This window comes from Trachurus japonicus, chromosome 10 (assembly GCF_045865225.1).
Source record: "Trachurus japonicus isolate A0001 chromosome 10, Traja_1.0".
Classification (NCBI taxonomy): Eukaryota; Metazoa; Chordata; class Actinopteri; order Carangiformes; family Carangidae; genus Trachurus; species Trachurus japonicus.
This window is the reverse complement of record NC_140916.1, coordinates 22,849,726-22,870,820: the sequence shown is the minus strand read 5'-3', so window position 1 is coordinate 22,870,820 and position 21,095 is coordinate 22,849,726. Positions and strand designations below refer to the sequence as shown.

At 42.1% G+C, this 21,095-nt stretch overlaps 3 protein-coding genes across 4 annotated transcripts; all 3 read right to left on the bottom strand.

Moving 5' to 3' along the window:
- Positions 1-1,156: 1,156 nt before the first annotated feature.
- Positions 1,157-5,065, bottom strand: LOC146980041 (transforming growth factor beta activator LRRC32-like). Its single transcript, XM_085790125.1, has 2 exons — positions 4,899-5,065; positions 1,157-4,719 (listed from the first exon to the last, which is right to left on the bottom strand). The coding sequence occupies exons 1-2, from the start codon at positions 5,052-5,054 to the stop codon at positions 2,842-2,844; spliced, it is 2,034 nt and encodes a 677-aa protein (XP_085646251.1). The 5' UTR covers positions 5,055-5,065; the 3' UTR covers positions 1,157-2,841.
- A 53-nt stretch (positions 5,066-5,118) lies between these two features.
- On the bottom strand, positions 5,119-8,048 carry LOC146980040 (tumor necrosis factor ligand superfamily member 13B-like). Its single transcript, XM_085790129.1, has 6 exons — positions 7,791-8,048; positions 7,578-7,665; positions 7,399-7,452; positions 7,203-7,315; positions 6,971-7,112; positions 5,119-5,975 (listed from the first exon to the last, which is right to left on the bottom strand). Exons 1-6 carry the CDS (start codon positions 7,974-7,976, stop codon positions 5,860-5,862), a joined length of 699 nt encoding a protein of 232 aa, XP_085646255.1. The 5' UTR covers positions 7,977-8,048; the 3' UTR covers positions 5,119-5,859.
- A 287-nt stretch (positions 8,049-8,335) lies between these two features.
- Positions 8,336-20,787, bottom strand: eda (ectodysplasin A). 2 transcript variants are annotated; one of them, XM_085790128.1, is made up of 8 exons: positions 20,304-20,787; positions 13,514-13,613; positions 11,604-11,642; positions 11,071-11,241; positions 10,702-10,736; positions 10,528-10,579; positions 9,837-9,961; positions 8,336-9,530 (listed from the first exon to the last, which is right to left on the bottom strand). In XM_085790128.1, the coding sequence occupies exons 1-8, from the start codon at positions 20,640-20,642 to the stop codon at positions 9,270-9,272; spliced, it is 1,122 nt and encodes a 373-aa protein (XP_085646254.1). In that variant the 5' UTR covers positions 20,643-20,787; the 3' UTR covers positions 8,336-9,269. The 2 variants fall into 2 exon arrangements, with proteins under 2 accessions (XP_085646254.1, XP_085646253.1); XM_085790127.1 differs by having other exon boundaries at positions 9,831-9,961; positions 20,304-20,771.
- Positions 20,788-21,095: the final 308 nt, after the last annotated feature.

Below are 21,095 nucleotides of genomic sequence, written 5' to 3'. Positions count from 1 at the left end.
ATACTTGGCCAAATACCGCTCAGGTGCGGTCTTACCGTAAGTGTGGGCAAGTAGCTACACTTTTGGAAATGGGTCACACTTGCGCACTAAGCACATGAACGCGCAGGCAAAGCGTGTCAGTGTGATCAGTGCGCATAATGACCGCTGGGGGACTGGCTCCAAAACACCTACAGTCTATTGGCTCACATAAAAAACGTCAATTTATGAAATAACTTATTCAATTTTTTCCCCCCACTACTCTCGGTGTCAATAGCTACATTCCCCCAATCTCATTTGTGATCAAGTGGTCCATCTGAAAATAATTTTAAAATTGATTAGATATTACGCCTTAACGATTGGAATAATTAGGGGCGTGTCTCTTTGATTAGTGTCTGTTGTGCAACATGATAACATGATAAGGCAGACATCAGTCAGAAAACAGGGGAGCTCCTGTCGTTTGTGCATCGTTGAGTCACTCATTTCTGATATTTTGTCGGTCAATATTTGTGGGGGTATCGCAGGGACAGTTTTTCGTTTTAGTTTTCATTTCACTGTGTTTATGACTCATCTGATGGTGAAGTTTTTGTCTTTTTTCTTTTTTTTTAACAGCCTTGCTGCCTCACCACCACCAGCACCACATGGACTTCCATTGGGCTTCTTGAAATATGTCTTTCTCAGGAGTAGCAGGTACCTCTGTTGTGATGGGTGACTCGATGGGCCTACAGCGACACCTAATGTATTTTGTTAAGTCAGCTTTCATAAAATTACTAAACTAAGAGGATAGACTACTTTCATCTCACTGTAATAATCTGCATAGGAGAATGACTTTTATTATGGAACATGGCACCGTGTCTTTCCTTGAGTGAGTCAGTATTTATATCATCAGTTTTTTCAGTAGACTGCATCTGTTAGTAAAACTATTGGTCAGCATATTTCAAAAACAGAAAAAGGAAAGCAGAACTAACAGCTGGGTGCTGAGATAGTAACTTTATCTAGGAATGAGTTCGCAGCAGAGCAAATAGAACGGAGGATTTTATTTAAACAAGATGTATGACTTGTACTGCATCTGAAGAAGGACATGTTACAGATGTAAAATAATCTCTCTACAGAGGGGTTTTCATAGCATCAGGTTGAATTGGTTCAAGGATGGCAAACCCTTACTTGTATGGATGAGTCAGATACAAGTTTTACTGAGCTAACAGTTAATGTGGTGTGTTAACAAACAAGCTGCAGCTGATATCTAAATGCCAGCTACCATTAACTGCCAAGTAGAAGAATGAATACAATTTGCTACTTGCATTCCTATGGTTTTACACCTAATACTATACACACAGTGTTCTTTTCTTTGAGTGCTCTTTGTTTGAACTTGTCAAGCTGCTACTTGATCTAGTACCTAAATCTTGTGGGTGGGGCAACCAAGACATTTCCTACAGTTATATTGCTCAAGAGCAAGATGGATAGGCATCCTGGCAGTTTTGATACTAATGCTAGGATCACATGCCTGGCTGTAGCCAGTGGACAGAGTGGTAATAGGTAATAGAATTGCAAAATGGCACTTGCATCAGTTTAAAGTAGAAAGTTGAGTCAATAGGTAGACAGCAAAATAATTTGCATAACAGGATATGTTTGTAGAGGTAGTTTCTTAACTCATGCACACAAAGCTGCTTGCCCAGACTGTAAATAAAGTTTCTGAATTTTTGATAGCTTTTCGTTTAAGATGTATTTTACACTACAACAGGCCTCATTTATATGCATTTATTTGCATCAACCTCACTCACCCTTTTCTGTGGATCTGCAGTGTGGGATAAAATTCAAAGTTGATGCATGTGTTGTTAGTTTAACCTCATGCTAATGATTATGTGATACACAGAGGGGATTAATTTCCTTTAAGTAGGCTAGTGGGTCCAAATTCAGTTAGATTTATTGAATGAGAAAGCAGCACATACTGAATGATAGTCAAGAGTTTCTGACTGGGATTCAAGTTGATCTGCTAAAAAAAAGTTCTTCCCCTCTGAACCAGTAATTTATGTGGCGATATGGAAATGTGATATGGAAATGGGTGATTCATATTCTAAAATAAAGATGAACAACATTCTGTGATTATTAGATCCAGCATGTTTATTATCGACAGACAGCAGAGCATATATCTATTGCCACATTCATCACTGTATTTGATAACAGTCCTCAGGGCCAGAGTCACATACATTATACATTACTCTACACAAATAGATGCAGATAGATATTGAAAATCGATCTTGTGTATAGTCATTTTTTAAGAAGTTGTATTTGGTTAAGAATATATACATGTTTATACAGAAACTCCTACAAGGTGTTGTATTGATTTTATGAGGTCAGTCTTGATTCTGGGAATGTTGTGCAAGGCTTCATGGACGTCATAAAAATTTGAGCCAAGGTTAAAGTTTTAGTTACAAACAAACATTTCACAATGAAGGATGGGGCAAAAAAAAAAATTCTCAGCCCGATTAGTGATTTGGCACGCACTGTAACCACACATCTTGGGACTCGAGAGAGCCAATTTCAATCACAACATCTTAGCTACGCAGGTCTCACAGCGTGATACTTGTATGACAGACGAGTAATGTGAAGTAGAAGTGAGAATAGATCCATGTGTCTGATTACTTCATTTACTTAAGCAAAGGTCTGCTTGTTTTTACAGCCTGAGGAGCCATTAAGCCACACTTCTGTAGATGGGTCATGCAAAGTGAAATTCACAGGAAACATGCTTCAGTTACTCAGGTCTGTTTTCAGTTTCTCACTGACTGTATTTGGATTGTTTACTTTCTGCAAACCCTTAAGTTGAGCAATGCACAAAAAACCAATAAACCAAGGACATTTTACGTATCACACTAAAAATGATTTTTGTGAGCAGCACAGCTTCCTGCTAGATATGATAAATACGGTTAATATGACAATCACAAACAAAACAATGATTAATAATTGCCCAAAGTGAACTTCCTGTGCTTTCCCATGGAGCAAACAATCCACTAAAGTGCTGTTGAGATACTCTGTCATCCTCATCGTGATTTTACCATCACCTGTAAAGCAATCAGTGTCACTGATATCAGCCAGTTTTGTCTCATCTAGGATCCTCAGCCATTTACTGTCACAGCAGTTAAAATAATTTCCACTTATATGCATGAGATGAAGGTGTTCGGACAAATTATAAATCAAAGAAACATTTAAAGACACAAAATTGTTGTTTCTTATGTCGATTTCTGCCAGAGGGGAGCAGCTAAAACTGCTGGGAATAATATCAAGACGGTTGTTTGATATGTCAAGCTGAGTTAATGATGGCATACAGGGTAATGATAGATCAGAGCTGGTCATGTTTATTTCACTGATAATTAGGGACTGAAGAGTTTCCTGCACACCATCTAATGCGCTCACATGCATTACCATGTGAGGATTCCTCGCAAGATTGAGGGAAACCAAAGAGGTTTCCCGAAATGTGTTTGGATGGAGCATTTTTATATTGTTTTCTTTGAGACTGAGGTGTTTAAGAGTTCTTAACCGCCTGAAGGCAACACAGGCTGTGTTGAGATTTATTTGCTCTGTTGATTGAGAGCTTGTCAAATGGTCCATGAGAGCGCAAGGCTGCACGGAGTTGTCTTGTAGATTTACTTTATCTATTTGTGTGAGTGCATTGAGAAAGAGTGGAGAAATATATGCAAGTCCGTTGCTCTGCAGCTCGAGGTGCTTTAAAGAGGGAAAGAAAAGTTGCCGCCGGATTTCTGAATCACTGTAATTTCTGATATTGCAGCTAATATTTTCCAGACAGTTGTGGCTGAAATTCAGCGTTTCTAAAGATGAGAGAAGGCTCAAAGTCTCCAGTGGGAAAGACCTGAAGTGGTTATAGCTCAGGTCAAGGTATACCAGGGGCATCCACCTCCAGTTTGCATGTAGGTTATTTTTTCTGATTATTCTCTCATTGGTAATTTTACTGTATAGAGAGTTGGCCTCTGATACCATTGTAGCCTCTGAATTTAATGTCCCGACCAAGTTATTCTGTAAATAAAGATACTTCAAATTGTTCATCTTTGGAACAATTGGGAAATAAAGCAGTTTGTTAAAACTCAGATCAAGAATTTCAAGCCAATACAACTGGTCATCCTCACGAGTGACAAAAAACTCCATTGAATTTTGACTAAGATTTAGATATTTAACTTGGTGTAATTTAAAGTCACAGATATGTGCGAGGTTGTTTTTGGCCAAGCTTAGCATTTCTAATTGGGTCAGTGGTTCGAATGTCCCCTGTTCTATTACTGATATCAGATTGTCGTCAATAGTGATGGCCCTCAGGGCTTTACTCTCCTTGAACAAGTTGTATGAAAGTCTTGTCAAAGCATTACCAGTCATCTTAAGTTGTTCAAGAGAAGGTTTGTTTCGCAGGTAAAGCTCCACTGCATCATCACTCAGACCATTCATTGATATATCCAAACTCCTCAGTCTACTGGCGGATTGGAGAGCTTTACTGTTGCTGCCAAGGTTGTTGTTCAGCGCATTTCTGGACAAATTCAACTCTTCAAGTTGAGCCAGGTTTTCAAAAGCCCCCTCGGAGATGAGATCCAGCTGGTTGGAGCTCAGGTCCAGCTGCTCCAAGTATGGCAAAACAAGTGTGTGCAACTGTCTGATGAAGTTATTGGACAGGTCTAGTCTTCTAAGTCTTACATCCAAATCCAGGGGGACAGAGTAGAGGCTCTGGTTGTTCCAGGACTGCTCCTTGAAATGAAAGGAACATTAATCATAATCAGAGTGAACCATGGAAACCAGAGTCAAACAATTTTACCAGTGTCTAAGATCTCAAAATGAGTAATTGTGCAACTTTATGGACTAAAATAATTGAATAAATTGCAACAATTTAACACATTTTGCACTTAAATTGTTCATCTTAAGCCTACCTTTGGATCATCGTGTGTCAGTCCAGTTATATAAATGTCCTGGCTGAGTGACCAGAGTAGTAGGAGATTGAAGAACATGTGTTTGACCATTCTCCCTCTGCTGCTGCTTCTGCTGCTGTTAAACTGCACAGTACCACTACTGTTGTCAGAGCCCATATACACACTCACACACACCCTCTTATAGGCATGCTTCATAAAAAAAGGGAGAGAGAAAACAGCTGTGGACACCAGATAGACACTATCTGGGTACTATATTTAGACAATAAAGGCTCTGCCACTGATACATCGTTTTCAATAAAGCCTGAGAAAACATTTGAGTGAAGACTTCCTCATTTGGATAAAAGTGTTTTTTTAGTGGGTCACATTTCTGTAATAAATGGAGTCTCTCACAAAATTCAGTTCTTTAGAAACGATTGCAAATTTATTTGCAGATGGGCATATTATCCCATTCATTACAACTTTCATTTTTATCATGATACATTAAAGCATTTACAGTATTGACTTTGCATGTCAGCTATGAACGCCCCTCTTTGAGTAATATGAATTTATATATGTTTGTTCCTGACATAGTCTAAAGGAAACGGAAACCATTCAAAAATAGATGAGGAACAAATAAACAGTGTGGAGGTGGAGCTGAAGGGAAGCAGCCCAGCAAGGTATAAAGAGTCATGCAAAAATAGACTGATGAAAGGAAGTGGTAGCACATATCAACAATGCAAAGAGAAAGGACCAGGTGAACTAGCTGAAACAGACACACTTTAAAAAAAAAAAAAAAAAACTCACAGAAGAGATGGACGGTTCATTTAAAATGTTGATTCTCTATTTTCCAGAGATTAATAACAGGTTCCAACAGTCTTCCTGCTGCTGTCACTCAGTCCTTTATCAGCACGCCCTAACACGGCTCGGTGTCAGCTTCCCACTTCCTGAGCTTGCACGGTTATCGTCTTCATTCTGTCCTGTTTCAGTTTAGCTCTATGACACCAAAAAAGGTTGAGTCTGCGTCCATTGAGACGAGGGCTTGGGGCCTGTTTGGAATCACCAGCTCCAGCTCATCGTTCTGATGCAGCTGCACAATACCTGTAACAGATAGGCCTACATGCTGTTGAAACAGATGGTATCGAAATAGATACAAGAAGGGAGATGTTAAGACAAAACCGACATGAAGTGCCTTTGTAAGGAGTTTTCATTGCTTCAGTGCTTCTTGGCAGACAATCCACAGGTCTCTATGCTGTCTAATATATCAATCCAGTATCTCCCATAACCTGAGATATGGTGACTGTGAAAATGATAGCAGCCAGGTGATTACATTTATTGTTGCACAACCATTCAGTGATCCAAGTGTGGAAGCGTTTGCATTTGTTACACATTTCCACTTTTTAACTCATATTTTTCCCCTCAATTTGTCAAAGTCATGTTGATTATTGAATCCCAGGCGCTGCTTGAACTTATAGTACACAAGGAAACAAGGACTAAGTTTACATTTTTGGAACAATGCATTGTCGCTTTTTTGACAACATTTAGGTGAGATGATTGATGCTACTCTCTTCTCTGCAGTAATACTGGGGTTGCAGCCAGCAGCTGGTTAGCTTTTACTTGCATGAAGCCTGTTAACTGAAGGAAAACTGCAGGTTTAATCAATTCAGCTTGTTTAATCCATATAAAAACCAAAGTGTGAAAGTGACACTTTTTTTACAGCCCTGTGTGATGTGCCAGCCCTTTTTCTGAGACTTGGCCTTACACTCCAGGAAGTAACAGCTCCGGGCCAAAAAATAGTCTGGCACGTAATCACCCTCACAACCATGTGTTGTTGTTTTTTTGTTTTTGCATGTAATAAACAAATGGGATATGTAAGAGATACTAGCAGGTGGGTTTTGTTAGCTGTTGACTGAGCCAGAGTGGCTCTCTGTTTCCAGTCTTTGAGCTATGCTAAGCTAACCCCAATGCTGGCTGTAGCTTCATATTTACTGTGCCGTTATGGAAGTGGTCATTGAAGTTTCAGCAAGACATGGATTGAGCATAAATCTCTATCTTTAAGAAGCTACAGTGCAGAGCAGTGGTCGTGCCTCACTGACCTGAAGTGTAGCATGTGTTGGCAGGATATGCAGCAGGCATCTCTTGCAGGCAGCGCAACACTGTCGATGTCGTCTCTGCATTAGTGGAGCCCAAACTTCGAATCACATAACCCATAACTGTGCTCGGGCTTGTGAACAAAACCTGTGAATTAAGCAGAACATTAGCTGAAAAGCTGGAACAAATCAGATGTAATATCAAATTAGTTATGCTTGAGTTATAGTGACACAATACTTGTCCAAACACCAAGTAATAACCATCCTCTTGGACAACAATTCTGTTTTCCTTTTGAGAAATTGCATTTCCTTGCTGTGCAGAAAGAGTCCAAGGGATCACTGTTATATTTCCTATGGGAAAAGGCAAGATACACTTATTCAAAATAATGGCAGACACTGCGATTCAAAAGCCAAAGATTTGAATTTAGTTTTACCTCTCATGTCTGGCTGTTTGTTAGTGTTAGCAGTTAACTGCAGGAATGATGTTGCTGGCAAGAGGGGGAAACAAACATAATACTTTAATTTTATTAACTTAGCATGTACTGTTTATGGTCTCACTACCAGATTAGACTGTAACTAATGGACACATTTTCAGTTCTCATCTCCAACCCACCTCTGCAGCTGCCTTGTTCCCGTTTTACTCTCCTTGAAGACATCTTCAGAGAACTCTGAGCTTTTTGGAAAGTACTTGACTTAATGTCCTATGAGAAAACAAAGTATTAAGAGGAAATTTATTATTGCAGCGTTATCTGAACACTCACTAATAGCATAAATCTCAGTAGTACAATGTCCAAGATGACTCCATCCTACATAATCAGTGACATACCTCCCTTGTTTTAGACATCTTGGCCATTTTCCCATTGACTCCCTCAGAACGTGGCTGATTTAATTGTAGAAGTAAGTCCCCTTGGAGTTTTCGAAAATCATTTTCTAAAACACTGGCTCTGTGAACCAGGAAAAGACTAAGACAAAACATAAATGCCGTGAGTGATAATAAAGCATTGTAAAGCATACCGAGGCTTGCAGACTGGATGTCCTCAAGTTACTCAAATGGGTGAGGTCACACATGAGTTAACCCCGGAAATCTAAATGTTGAGTTTCAAAATGAGCTTCTAAATGAGGAACTATCTTCTCTCTGCCTCTCAAGATGGATTTCATTTAGATTCTGCGAAGATTATGGCCAAATTGAAGTGTATTGTGAAACATGCAGTCAAAGTACAAGCCACGTTTTAATAAAGACAAAGGCCTCACTCAAAGAACATCATTTGTTCTCGTCAGTACTTGTGCCAGCAGAGCCCAGTATGAAAGAGAAGTTTTAACCTTTTAAATCAATACCACAGGCTGCACAAACAGAAAAGACAGACAAATGCCTTTAGACAGAAAATGAAACATTTTAATCCATCAATCAACTCCATTTACAAAAGTATATCCCATTTTATATACAATATGTACAGAGACGTATAAACAACTTTTTCAGTTTTCCACATGGATTCATTCATATGGCAACTAAAACAATAGCACTGTAACAAAACATATCACTGATATTCTGCAGGGATGCTGTAGTGCAAATGTGCGCAAAATATATAGTGCTGTTGCTCTGTGAATACCTTATAAATCCAGTTTTAATGGCTTTTCTCAGCTTTTGCATAGATACCTTCGTCCTTGCTTTGAACATTTATATGCTCTTTTAATCATTTTTTAAAACCCAGGGGCATCAGGAGCTTTAAACCCCTTTGCTAAACCACTCACTTACAACCGTTAATATAATTAAATTAATTAAAAAGGCCAAGTATACAAACTGCAAATGAAACATTTCAAATATCTGGTGTTTTTGGAGATACAAGATTATCATTCAACAGCACTTGAAAGTATGTAAATATTAAGTATCTGTCAGCGCAGTGTCCTTCCTTGTTACAAAGAAAGATGGTGTCTGTGTTGACACAAAGTGGTGACTATAAATAGAAACTTTTGTTTGATGAGGACACGTGGCCTCATCACGGTGGATCTCTTTGCACAGAATCAACGTGAGGGGAAGCATAACAGTCTATATTGTCCTTTTTGATACAGAGCTGTGGAAGTGAACAAAAGTCACCCAGGGGCTTCCTCCTAGTAACCTAGAGGGTTCAACTGCCCTCTAAACAGGGGCAAGACACAGGTTAGAAAGTTGCTTCTAAAAACAGATCTAATCAATTTATAAATCCTAGATCAGGCAGGGTGGGAGGACAGTTCAACTCTGGATGCGTTTGACCGCTGTGAGCAACTTTTCTTTTTCCATTTCTGTAGAGGCCTGGTGGCTGTGTAGTTATCAGTTCTGTCCAGCAGATGGAGCCTCTCCGAGTCTGACACTTCCCAAGAAGGTGGTGTGGTTGGTCATACTGATGAGTGTGTCCTCGTACACTATACGTATGGAGATCCTCTGGCCGGCGCGAAGCAGGCTCACCCCAGCCGTGTAGCAGGTGTTGAACTTGCGCTGGCCCGTCTCGATGCTGCAGGTGCAGCGGAGGAACGGGTTGGAGTCCACCATCACCTCATAGCTGGCAATGTCGGTGAAGTTGAGGTAGTACACCTGGTGGAGAGGGGAGACAGACAATTCACAAAAGACTGAGAGGGGTAGTCAAAACAAGTGCACATAATAATTAAGAGCTTATTTAAAGCTGAAACAGCTGGAATATCAGTGGCCAACAAGGCTCTGAGTTAAAGAGCTTGACATTCAGCCACAGGGAGTGGAGAAGAAAAAAAAAAGTTTTATAATGTAAAACATAACATTTACTCAGGTTTTTTTTTTTTAACTTAACGACAGAACAACTGCCAGTTCTTTTAAGTCTGAACTGTAAATTTTAAGAGTTACGTCAAGGACCGTACTCACTTCTACCTGACTATATATGAAGTAGACACCGTCCAACAGCACCTCTAGCTCTCCAGAGCGAGGGTGCATTTTAAACACACGGTGATGGATGGACACCATCTTCCAGTTCCTAAGGATGCCTTCAGACAGATCTAAACATGTCACAACAAACAAACAGAGAGGCAAGCGGTCAACATAAACAGCTCTCAGCAGGGTTTAACTACAACCAGAGCTCAGCACTGACAGAAAATATAAACCTGCTAATGATGCTTACACTCATTTTCAACTGACTGACTGAAGCAGGGTAAGCCGAGCCCGCTAGCATGCGAAGCTTCTGCTCCTGACCCGAGTTAACATGGGCCTGACTTATGATATAAGCCTATAACTGTTTGCTAATCCTATAATAGCTACAGGATTACATTAGGGTTACTATAATCTTACACAATCTTTCAGTAAATATTGGTATTAACATTTAGCCCTTTGAATGTCTTTTTTCTGTTCTGTAGGTGACTGCATCGTCTTCTCATTCGGTGACTAAATGAGTATACGAATATCTGGTATGGCATTTTAAAATCGACCGAATGTAGCTGAAACACAGTGGTATTAGTGAGTATTAGTTCAGTTGCAGATCGAGGTCTCTGACAAGGATTAAGCATGTTTATTATTTTGTGTCAAACACAGTGGAGTAAGTACAAATGAGCAGAGACAGAAAGCCCACCTTCTCTCACTTGGATGGTGGTTTCCTGCCCTTGTAAATGAACCACCGCAGGCTGAAAAACAAAGAAAAAGATCTGATGACTAATCTGGACACACATTAAAACAGCAGAGCGGCTGTTTCATCTGGGGTTTTGTGTGGGGGTAAAATTTAATTTTGATAGGTGACATACTCTACCTGGTATTCCTTTGTTTTCGTCTTATCAAGAACCCCTGCAACAATAGAAGAGAGACATGATAAAAATTATGGCCCTTCAACATGGCTGAGGAACAAAGAAGCGATGAAGATTAAAGCAAAACAAACATCGACATAGTTGGAAGATAGATCACTGCTATCCTACACAGTGTTTGAAATCCTCACTGCAGACCATGAGTTCATCGATTCTGACAACTTGGGCCCCCTACTAGTGTGGGAATATCTCTACTTTCAGGAAAATACTGTAATCTAAGAACAAATCTCGCCGCTTTTGGGTGTTTTCAGGATCTCTGGCTTGAGCCCCGGCTATCTCAGCATGTTATCATGTCATTTCTATTTTAGGTTTCATACCTGCTGGACCTTGCGCGCCCGGAGGTCCCTGTGGCCCAGGAGGTCCAGGAGGTCCCGCAGGCCCCACACCGATGCTTCCTGGAATACCGGGGATTCCAGGGATGCCCGGTGGCCCCTGTGGGCCCGGGGGACCAGGGGGACCAGGGGGGCCCGGCACAGACCTTTTCTTTCCTGTAAAGAGAGAAAGCGAAATGGTTGGCAGAGTAAAAAAAAAAAAAAAAAACTGAGTGGGTTAATCTTTTGACAGTCAAAGTTTTATCTATAAGGGCCCAAATAACAAATCTGTCTACTAGCAGGGTTTTACAATAAGCACAGACTCTACACTATGATATGAAGAGCAGCAAAATACAGGACTACTGCTTTCTTTCATGATTGACAGAGTCAAATATTGAAAGCTTGTCATTCACTTTAAGTAAACACCATTAGTGGATTCTTATGACATCTGATGATCACTTCCAGACAGTCAACAGCAGGTTGCCGTCTAACCAATAATAATGAAAAAAACATGAAATTTACGCTGAATTTTGAAATACCTTTTCTCTTCTCTTTCCTTTTTTCCTTTCCCGTCGATTCTGTAAGAAACAAAAACAGTGTGATTAAGCTTGAAATGGTCTCCCGAACAATTATCATCTCAGATAACATCTCGAGTATCCAGCTCATTCCATGTAGGTATCCTAAATAGGCTAAAATAACAGATTCAGATGTTGTGCGCTGAACACTGGAGTGGAGGTATGTCAGTCTGTGGTATCTTCTAGTGTAGTAATTTGTAAGTGTGGTTTCACCTCCTCTGTATGAACAAGTGCCTTAAGCATTCACAGGCAGTGGAACTGGAGAAGATCATTAGAGAGATACTTTATCCTGCCAAAATCCTTTTCTTTGAATTAAGCCCAGATGGAGAATGTAGATGAAAGTGTGTGTGTGTGTATGTGTGTGTGTGTATCTCCCCTTTACAACCATGTGTGCGTGCATGGATGTTGGTCGGGCATCTATGTCAGTGTTTGAAAGACAAAATGCACTTAGTGTGTTGCTGCGTGTTTGTGTGTGTGCGTGCTCCGTGTGTAGCTGAAGAATCCTTTTCAAAAAGCCGTCTCGCTGTTCTTGTGTTTACCATGTCATTACAACTACAAAGGCCATTTAACCTTAAAACCTCACAGTTTGAGTCCCCCTCAAACATATGGCCAGTGTTTCTCCTCTGGCTAAATGACTGGATGCATCTGCATAGATTTCTCTTAACGAGCAGCCCTATCTGGAATCTGGTGCCCGTTAGGAGCGCTGAGAACACACACACACACACACACACACACACACACACACACACACACACAACACACACACAAAAACACACATCTAAGGCTGAGATTACAAAAGCCTTTGTCTGTGCGCTGAGAGCAGAGGAGAGACCTGGGAATGATTAGTGTTTAGAGGCTCGGGACTTTGCTGATTTATGTAGAAAGTCTCAAAGGTGAGTTTTTTCTTCTAATTTAAACACAATCACTAAACTTCCCCCCAAGTATTCAGTGTCACGCCACAGACATTGGAATGCCTTGTGATCATGCTGCACTTGTTGCACTCAGACATGAAACTTCAAAGGCTGTGCTTTTTTATTTGCATAGCTCAAATTCTAAACAAAAACTACAAAAGCAAATTCAGACATATTGGCCAGATGGTTTTCTGTGGAGCTATTGATTATGATTAATCAATTTGGCGGAATTAATGAAAGCCATCGACATCTCAGATGATAACCCATATGCCCACCTGGTTTTGTAAAATGACCGCATGTTCACAAAGGGGATTTTTTTTTTTTTCTGGTCTTATTGTCAGACAGTCCTGACCGATAACACAGTTGGATTCCAAGGGCTTAATCTGCTTAGCGGACAGACACAAAAGATATTTTGGGGTCCTGATATTATTTTGAGATGGGGGGGAAATCAACGCGAGCTTCGCTGTCTGTTTCAAATTGGTGAAACCCTCCCAAACCTCTTGTTGTCCTTGTTTGCTGTCCAAGTAATAATCAGTCCCATTCCATTTCATCTCTTGCTCTATAAACTCTGCAACATTATGTGGTGCAGCACAGAGCAGTAAAAAATCAATTCCACCAAAGAAAGTGAGAAACGATTAACAAACTTTTTTTTTTGTTTAATTTAATAGCCGTAAACCCACCATAAGCCAATTATGTACACTGTATTGAATCTCTTCCAAACACACAAGAGCTACAGAATCCTCTTGTTTGGTTTGTATCAAACAGAGAGTGATGCAGGTGCACCAGAGAGTGGAGGTTTATGTGTTTTATTTCTTTGGTCATTAAATGTACTAAATTTAAAGTTAGGGTCAAAAATTATAGATGGGAAGACAGATAAAGCTTAAGTGTTGGCATATGTCTGTGTCAAGGTGTGAGGATAAAAGATATTACATGTCCAAGGAAAGAAGAAGAAAAAGATGGTACCTGCTTCTGGCTGTTTGCCAGGACTCCTTTTCGCTCGCTGAGTTATGCCCCTGTTGTCCTGTGTGGCATGGAAGTCGCTATTTCTGTGCAGTAATCTCTCCTGGTAAAAAAACAGAAGAAAATGTTGATGAGTATGGAAAATTCCTATAGCATGAGTGATCACTGAGACTGTCCTCAGAATATGAATACCAGACACAACCACCGTATATTAATTCCACGAAGGAAACAAAAGCAATGAGTGATATGAGTTCTTGAGAGCGAAACCCATGTTTCAAGTGGCCTTTCTATTCTTGAGGTATAATGTTTGCACAGGGACAACTTGGGACATTTGAAAAGATGTGAGACACTGTCAGCCAGCGCATTCATTTGTGGCCAAGTCATTGTCTGTCCCACTGGGGCTGTAACATATCCTGTAACCCAAGTCACTTTTGTCTGTGTTTCTGCCGTTTGAGACAGTCACCTGGACACGACTGCTCTAAAATTCACCTTTTTATACAAAAGAAGGGCATGAATCGTGGTTAATCTGAGAGCAATACCCATTCACATGGCACCTGGTCCCAACCCTATTCCGAGATGGCGTGAATAACCTACAACAACGAGGGGAGGAAAGAAAAGGATCTGATGGATCTGGTCTGAGCTCATCCCTAAAAACAGGAAGAGGCTATGCTACAGTGGTGGTGGGGTGTTCCCATGGGCCGGCGAGTGTCGGGACAAACCGCATGCCTGTGTTCTTGTGCCGCGACTGGTTCTGGTTGACCTACATTCACATGAACTCTGTGGGACGTGCTGACCTGACTGTGGCACGCTCGAGACATGAACGGCTCTGACAACAAAATATTTCATGCTAAGGATTCGGAGTTTGAAAAAACGCAGATTGCTCAAAGTCACTTTCTGTTAGAAGAGCCAGTTGGTGATCACATCTCCTTGGAGGTTTCCCAGAACCAGATAGACAAAAGGAGCGCGGCACTGGAAACACAACAAGGCCACCAAAAGCTCTCTTTTCGTCGGGGCTCGCAATATTACGAGATCGCTTTCGGTCGCACTTTGGAGTGTCAGCATAAATAATGGTAAGAGCGTGAGGTATAAAGGCTGAGGACAGCCGACCAGACAGCTTGTATTGTGCTGGACATCTGCTTGGAGTTTGTGTAACTGACATCTCCAAAGCAGTGACACGTGCTGCACCTTAGCATGGATCAAAAAGATAATAAATAACGATGTATCATTTAGTCTTTCTGCTCCAGATGAATCAGACACGCTTACTGACAGACACTTTGACCTCTCCTGTTCTGGGGGTGGGGGAGGGTATCCCATTTAAGGACACGAAAGACGACATACTCCATGTTTCCATCAGCAAAGCTCAAGTAAACCTAGTTGTTAGACCCCCCCGCCGCTGCCTCCTCCCGTCGCGGAGAAATCTCCTTCTCCCAAAAGCAATGTGAACTCCCGGTGCCTCTTTGTGTGGTTTTTGAGCAGAGCCACTGAAAGACCGTAAGAAGACAGACAAGAAAAGTTATGTTTCGAATTTCTTCTATACCTCGACTCAGATGTGGGAACTCCCCCCTGCGGTGAAGGATGAGCTGTATCATGTCAAACACCCCCCGCTGGCTGTGTTGGGCAAGCTCACAGTATTTTAAAGTCTCCATCCCTGACCAGCTGCCAGCCATGTCTGACCTTATAAGCACGGGAATTCCAGCCTGATGGAGGAGTATGTGTTGGAATGGTTTATCGACACACACACAACCACACACACACACACAGACCTCCAGATGTTCCCGCAAGCAGCGACGTTTGCTGTTCATTTGGTGTGCAGGTGTCTCCACATCTCCTCTCCAGCTGTTGGCATATAGGGGGCTTTTACCTCTCAAAGGATTCTGGGTGTATGTTCTCGGCATATGGCATTACACTTTCGTCTGTTCTGACAGCCAAAAATGATTCAACAGCCAATTTCTGGCCCGAGATTAAGCTCCAGCAGAACGACAAAAAACAAACAAGTAATCTGCTAGGCTACCACCAAACTGGCGGGGCTGGTGTTTCAGATGAAGGCGACTAAGTGATTTAAAGAAAGAAAGAAAGAAAAAAAACCATATTCCATTATACGACTATAAGAAATGGTTTTGTGCCCTTCTTTGCTTCATTTCACTTCATTACAACATTTACAGCCTTCATACCCTTCAAAGGCATGCAGAGTTACAGTAAATCAGGATGACAACGTGTTGGTATGTATGCCAAGTGCCAACTATTGAGTAAACCATTCTCTTTCAGCACGAGGGGAAAAAAACACTATAAATTAGAGGGCTTTCAAATCTTCAAAGCATGGGATGGGGGGGGTTGCTGTTACGCTCGCAAGATGCGATTCCCTGTTGCTCCGTGAGGATATGACTAAAATCAGTCACCTCAGGGATGTGTAATTTTCTGATCGCAAGATTTCTTTTTTTTTTTTACCCTATTAACACTTCTTATAACTGCTTTTATTTCTACCCATTTCTCCACATTTACTACTGAAAATTCCCTGACATTCATACCATTTCGTGCTGATTATGGTAATAAAATGCGAGAGCGTGTTTATTCTGAAACCGTCGTGCCTTAAGTCCTCCTTCAAGCTCACAGTTTTCTCCACAAATAGATATTTGTGGCTGCAGCGCTGCCTCTAATCTTCCCCGCTCGTCCAAGATTTCGTCACCAAATTGCGGTCGAGAATGCGAGGTTACAGAAGTTGAGGAGGTGAAACCCAGGGCTGGTGGGCTGAGGGTGCCAGATGGGTGCCCATCACCGCTCTTGCAGGCATTACTAACTTTAATGGCATGCATACTGTTTGAGAGCTGAAGTCTCATAATACTCCTGTGATTCACACTCCTGGGTAAGAACAATGACGGCGTGTTTTCCTCTTAAATATCACCAGAGAGGAGTGTCCCTTCCTCGGCCAATATCAGACACTGCTCTCTGGAAGACCATGTGTTTCAAACCATAACTTGGATAATTTAATAACAGCTTCCATAGATTGAAAAAAAAAATAAAAAAGCTGTAGAGCTCAACCTAAGGGAAATGTTGCCTGTCAGCAGCCAGTCACATTTCAGACTCTTGCAACACTTGCTGGCAAAGTGATGCCGAGCTCAGTGCTGCGAATGCCTTGAGAATTTATTATTTTGGTAGATGTTTGCGACTCTGGACTTAATCTTTACTGGGCGTCTACTTCATCTGTCTGTCAAGAAAATTCACTCTTATATGGAAACGTTTGCAGCCTCTTATCGCTGATGTTTCTACCTCCCCGGCCTCACTGCTTTTTATGACACTTGTGCCCACACTGATTAAACCGTGATATGTGGGTTTGCTCTGTTTGTGCACATGATACTGCTGTTTTAACTAATAACGCGCTGGTCACAATTAAAGTACATGTGGGTGATAGCCCACCCCAGACCCCCAGAGCATGTATGCTGCTGAGGACTTTGTGTCCCATCAAACTGACTTTTTTAATAGCCGTTAACTAGACTCCAGATGTTTCAGCATCTGTTCTTTGTGAGGCTTTGAAGGCATACTTCAGAGGAGAAATTATTTCATATAAAGGTTATAAGAAAAATGTTAGGCTCAAGAAGAAAACACTATCCGAGCTAACACAATTCCGAGGAATGAATTTTACTATGTTTTACTAACTGGTAGGTAGGCCGACTGTGGGTGACACCAATTCACTCATGCCCTGCGTCACGTTCATACCTCACACTTCAGAGCAACACACACCTGGGAGGGGCTTTTTACTGTTGGGAACCACGCAGATCTACCGGACAGCTGGGGTTTACTGCCTTGCTCAAGGGCATACCAACTGTGACTGTTGAGTGGACGAGTGTTTGTTCACTTTCCAGACCCAGACCATAAATGACCAGATCATCTGCTCTCATTAAGAAGCAAAGACAAGCATCTGAAAATGTGTGAGATGTTAAGTGGTACATAATGTTTAATTGCAGGTCAGAAACGAGTTAAATTTCTCCAACACAGACCTCACCAACATGTTGCCGCTTTTCCTGGCACTTTTATTCTACATCTTCCTGTTACAGTAAGTCTGCAGAGGGTCTATAAACCTTTCAAGTGGCAGTTTAGATAACAGAGCAATACTGTTTCTTCTCCAGCTCTTACAACCTGAGAGAAGATGGAATAAAGTTTAACAGACATCCTGTCAAGTACAGATAGGTTCAAATTGTGTTATAGGCTATTGTTACAAATTTGATTTGATAGCTTTTGCTGTTTCGTCTCAGTTTCTTTATTTGCCTCATATCACCCCACAAATCAAGTTACAAGCAGTCCCTGTTCTGTCCACCGAGAGATCTTGAAAACTGATTAGAGACTTGGAGTATTGGAGCTTATACAAGCTCGACCCTTATTTGGCCGTTTTAGCCACAATCATTCTCGCCAGATCAGGTGTGCACTTATAAACCCTTACAGGTTTGAGTACAAATCACCTGACACTGACTGCTCCTCTTCAGTGTAAGACTGTAGTACAACAAGTATTGGAAGGTGTCTAAAGTACAAGAAAACTATTTATTTGAGAAATGTATTAATCAGATTGATAATAAAAACTAAAATGTAATACCACCATACCATACATTTGCCTCTGTTTATGCATCAAAACATTGACAGAAGAAAACACCTCTGCTGTCATTAGTGAGAAGTTTGATATGTATGACTTAAAACTTTTATTTTATTATTAATTTTTCTTTTTTGTATCTCCCTGATACAGTGATTTCTACTGAGCAAACCTTCTCTTTCCAGTCTGTTTGACTCTGAAAGCTGCTAAACAAGACAACTGTGCCAAAATATGTCTTGATTTCACTGTTTACCGATGTTGATTTATGTTTGACGCTGACCAGGCCAGCTGAAAACTGACACGCACCAAATTTGGTGCCCAAATTCTGTTTTCATATGATGAGGAACCACACCGTTTGTGTTTTTCAAAATAAAACTCAACCACAAATCAGAACAAGTCCATCTGAACAGTGTCCACAGACAGTGAGATACCAGCAATGTGTCAGGTCAAAGCTTATATGCACACCATGTCAGAATTATGTCTGTGAGGTTTGTTCATTTGTTCCTATACCTGATTGTTTCAGCTTGTTGTTGTTGTTTTTCTTTGTTAGACTTTTCATGTAGTTACATGTATACCAGCATATCATGTCAAATTTCACTGATGCTGCTGAGGTGCCTTTGATTAAAACTTGTGTGAAAAATCCAATAAACAATTTTAAGCCGTACATAAGGGACTCTTCAAAGGAAATGCCAGAAAAGCTAACAAGTGCGGCCGCTGCGTCCAAATGCCACATGCTCCTGTTTCTCCAACTATGTAAACTGTGGGATGTGTAATCAGAGTTGTTTAATGCAGACATCTGGCAAGGACAGCATCACAGCGCTGTTAAATATTTACAGCTGGGCTACAGTCTTTCACCTCATGAAGCGTCACCATCTGGGTTGAATACCAGGCCCATCTCACTCGGCCCTAACCAGGGAAACCACTACTATCTAAAATAAGCTTAGCAAAGACACACTGAGCACTAAATGAATAGGCTGGGCTTCCCACTTGTGAGAGGAAAATGTTACAGAGCAAGCCCCTATACTTTCCTACAGAGGAATAAACGCCTCCATCCTCAACAACCCCGATCCTTCTGAGTGACTATCAAGTGGAGGAGTTCTGCACAGATACATGTCCAGCCGATGTCCCACACACAGAGGATCAATTTCTCTGCAAAAAAAAAGGGTTACACAACCGGTGACATATGAGCTAATTGAGCAGGCATGGCAAAGTTGAGACCTACACTCAGTACCTTTGTACTGATGAAATTAAGGGAGTGTGTGGCGGTGCTGGCGGTGGTGGTGGGGCTGTTGCCAAAGCCACAGACAACACAATGAACATTCAATCAGGCCGCTGCCAGAAAAGAAAACACATGTGAGACGCGGCTGGCTCCGCTCCAAGTACCAACTGCCCCATCTAAGTCCTGATGAATTTACATCAGCCCTTGGGCTTTGCACCTGCTGGTGATCCAGTTAATTTTCCGTCCACCTGCTCCAGCACACTGACTGACCCATCTCTGTGAATCCAGCTGGGCAGCCTGCCTAAGTTTTGAGCATCAACCTCTGTCTGGTGAGGGGGAGCTCTGGAAACAGGACAAACTGAATAAAATGTGGTTTGATTACAGCCATTAAAGAGGTGATCTACTCAACTGAGGGACTTTCTTTTAAACATCAGATTTTTTAATTTTGATAACACTGAATTTAGACCATGCTACTCTAACTTCCTTGATATAGGCTACAACCCCCTCACCTCACCCCACCCCACCCCACCCCCACCCTGGATGCGTTCACCTCAGCCTTGGCCAGGTGACAGGGCTTGAAGCTTTACACCTCCTCGCGCATCTCTGCCGCCCGAGAATAGGCTGGAATCACGCACACGGGAGCGATGATTCATAAACATATTTGTGTGTAAACGGAGCTGGCAAAACTTCGTGACAGGCTACTGTAAAATAAGTTGCCCAGAAACATGCCATAACAGAGCACAGACACAAAACCTGACACCGTGATACGGGAACAGGAGGACTGAACGGAGGTGAATGAACACGAACAGCCTCCGTGTGAGGAATGAAAACAATGCCGTGTTAAAGAAAGCTGCTCTTCACTTGGCTTTGAGTCTGTGTGCGTGTGCGTGTGTGTGTGTGTGTGTGTGGGTTTGTGTGTGTGTCTCTCTCTCTCTCTCTATGTGTGTGTGTGTGTGTTGAAATGTATTCTGTTCTGCCCCCCCCCTCTCCCACTTTACCTCATGACCCTCTCCTCCGCCGCGGCTGCTGCCGGACTCTAGTCGTGGGTGGCCGGGCAAGGAGAGCACCGCCGCCGGGTCAGCCAGGTCACTGCCCGCAAGTGTCAACATGGAGTCCCGCTTCTGGTGGATAATTTCCCTTTTGACTTCGGACCGCAGATCCAAATAGCAGACGAGGGTGACAGCGTGCAGACACAACGACAGCAGGAATAATCCCAGGAAGAGGACACTGCTGCTCCGACTCCTGCCGCCGCACTTCTTGTTGTTGCACGTGCAGGGAGACGCTCTGGGCATCACTTTGCCCGGGAAATCCTCCGCGGGTGAACCATCGCATGCCATTATCGGAGGGAGCCTGAGTCAGATGCTCCTTATCTCGGCATAATCAGCTCGTGTGTCTCGCGCGGGCCGCGGCTATTCATTAACGTGGAGACTCATAGGTGCAGCAGCAACAGCAGCAGCAGGTCGGCGCAAACTTCGAGTATCTGTAGTAACAATGGAGACCCCGCCTACCTCCTCAGTGATTGGTCCGGGGCAATTACGAGCCCAGACGATCCGGGCCAGGGGTTGAAAGCTGGATGCACCTTAGGTGTAGTAGTCGAGCGACGCCTAACGGACAGAGCGAGCTACTGCAGCGGCCTCCGAGATGCCAGTGAGGGGGGATGTTGTGAGAATATTCACTTCTTTATATCTGTTTGTCATTCACAGTCACGAGTGATTATTACTCAGCACTTTGGAAATCACATGCCGTGACATTCCTCATTGATGTAGGCTATTCTCTGTTGTGTGAGCATG

What these genes read in the sequence shown, in the direction of transcription:
- LOC146980041 (XM_085790125.1), bottom strand. Translation starts at nt 5,054, where the DNA reads ATGGGCTCTGACAACAGTAGTGGTACTGTGCAGTTTAACAGCAGCAGA. An exon ending in TGACACACGATGATCCAAAG is followed by an intron (nt 4,720 to 4,898) that starts GTAGGCTTAAGA and finishes TTTCATTTCAAG; the next exon opens with GAGCAGTCCTGGAACAACCA.
- LOC146980040 (XM_085790129.1), bottom strand. Translation starts at nt 7,976, where the DNA reads ATGCTTTACAATGCTTTATTATCACTCACGGCATTTATGTTTTGTCTT. An exon ending in GGAACAAGGCAGCTGCAGAG is followed by an intron (nt 7,453 to 7,577) that starts GTGGGTTGGAGA and finishes CCCTCTTGCCAG; the next exon opens with CAACATCATTCCTGCAGTTA. An exon ending in CAACACATGCTACACTTCAG is followed by an intron (nt 5,976 to 6,970) that starts GTCAGTGAGGCA and finishes TATCTGTTACAG; the next exon opens with GTATTGTGCAGCTGCATCAG.
- eda (XM_085790127.1), bottom strand. Translation starts at nt 20,642, where the DNA reads ATGGCATGCGATGGTTCACCCGCGGAGGATTTCCCGGGCAAAGTGATG. An exon ending in TGGCAAACAGCCAGAAGCAG is followed by an intron (nt 11,643 to 13,513) that starts GTACCATCTTTT and finishes TGTTTCTTACAG; the next exon opens with AATCGACGGGAAAGGAAAAA. An exon ending in AAGGAAAGAGAAGAGAAAAG is followed by an intron (nt 11,242 to 11,603) that starts GTATTTCAAAAT and finishes CTCTCTTTACAG; the next exon opens with GAAAGAAAAGGTCTGTGCCG.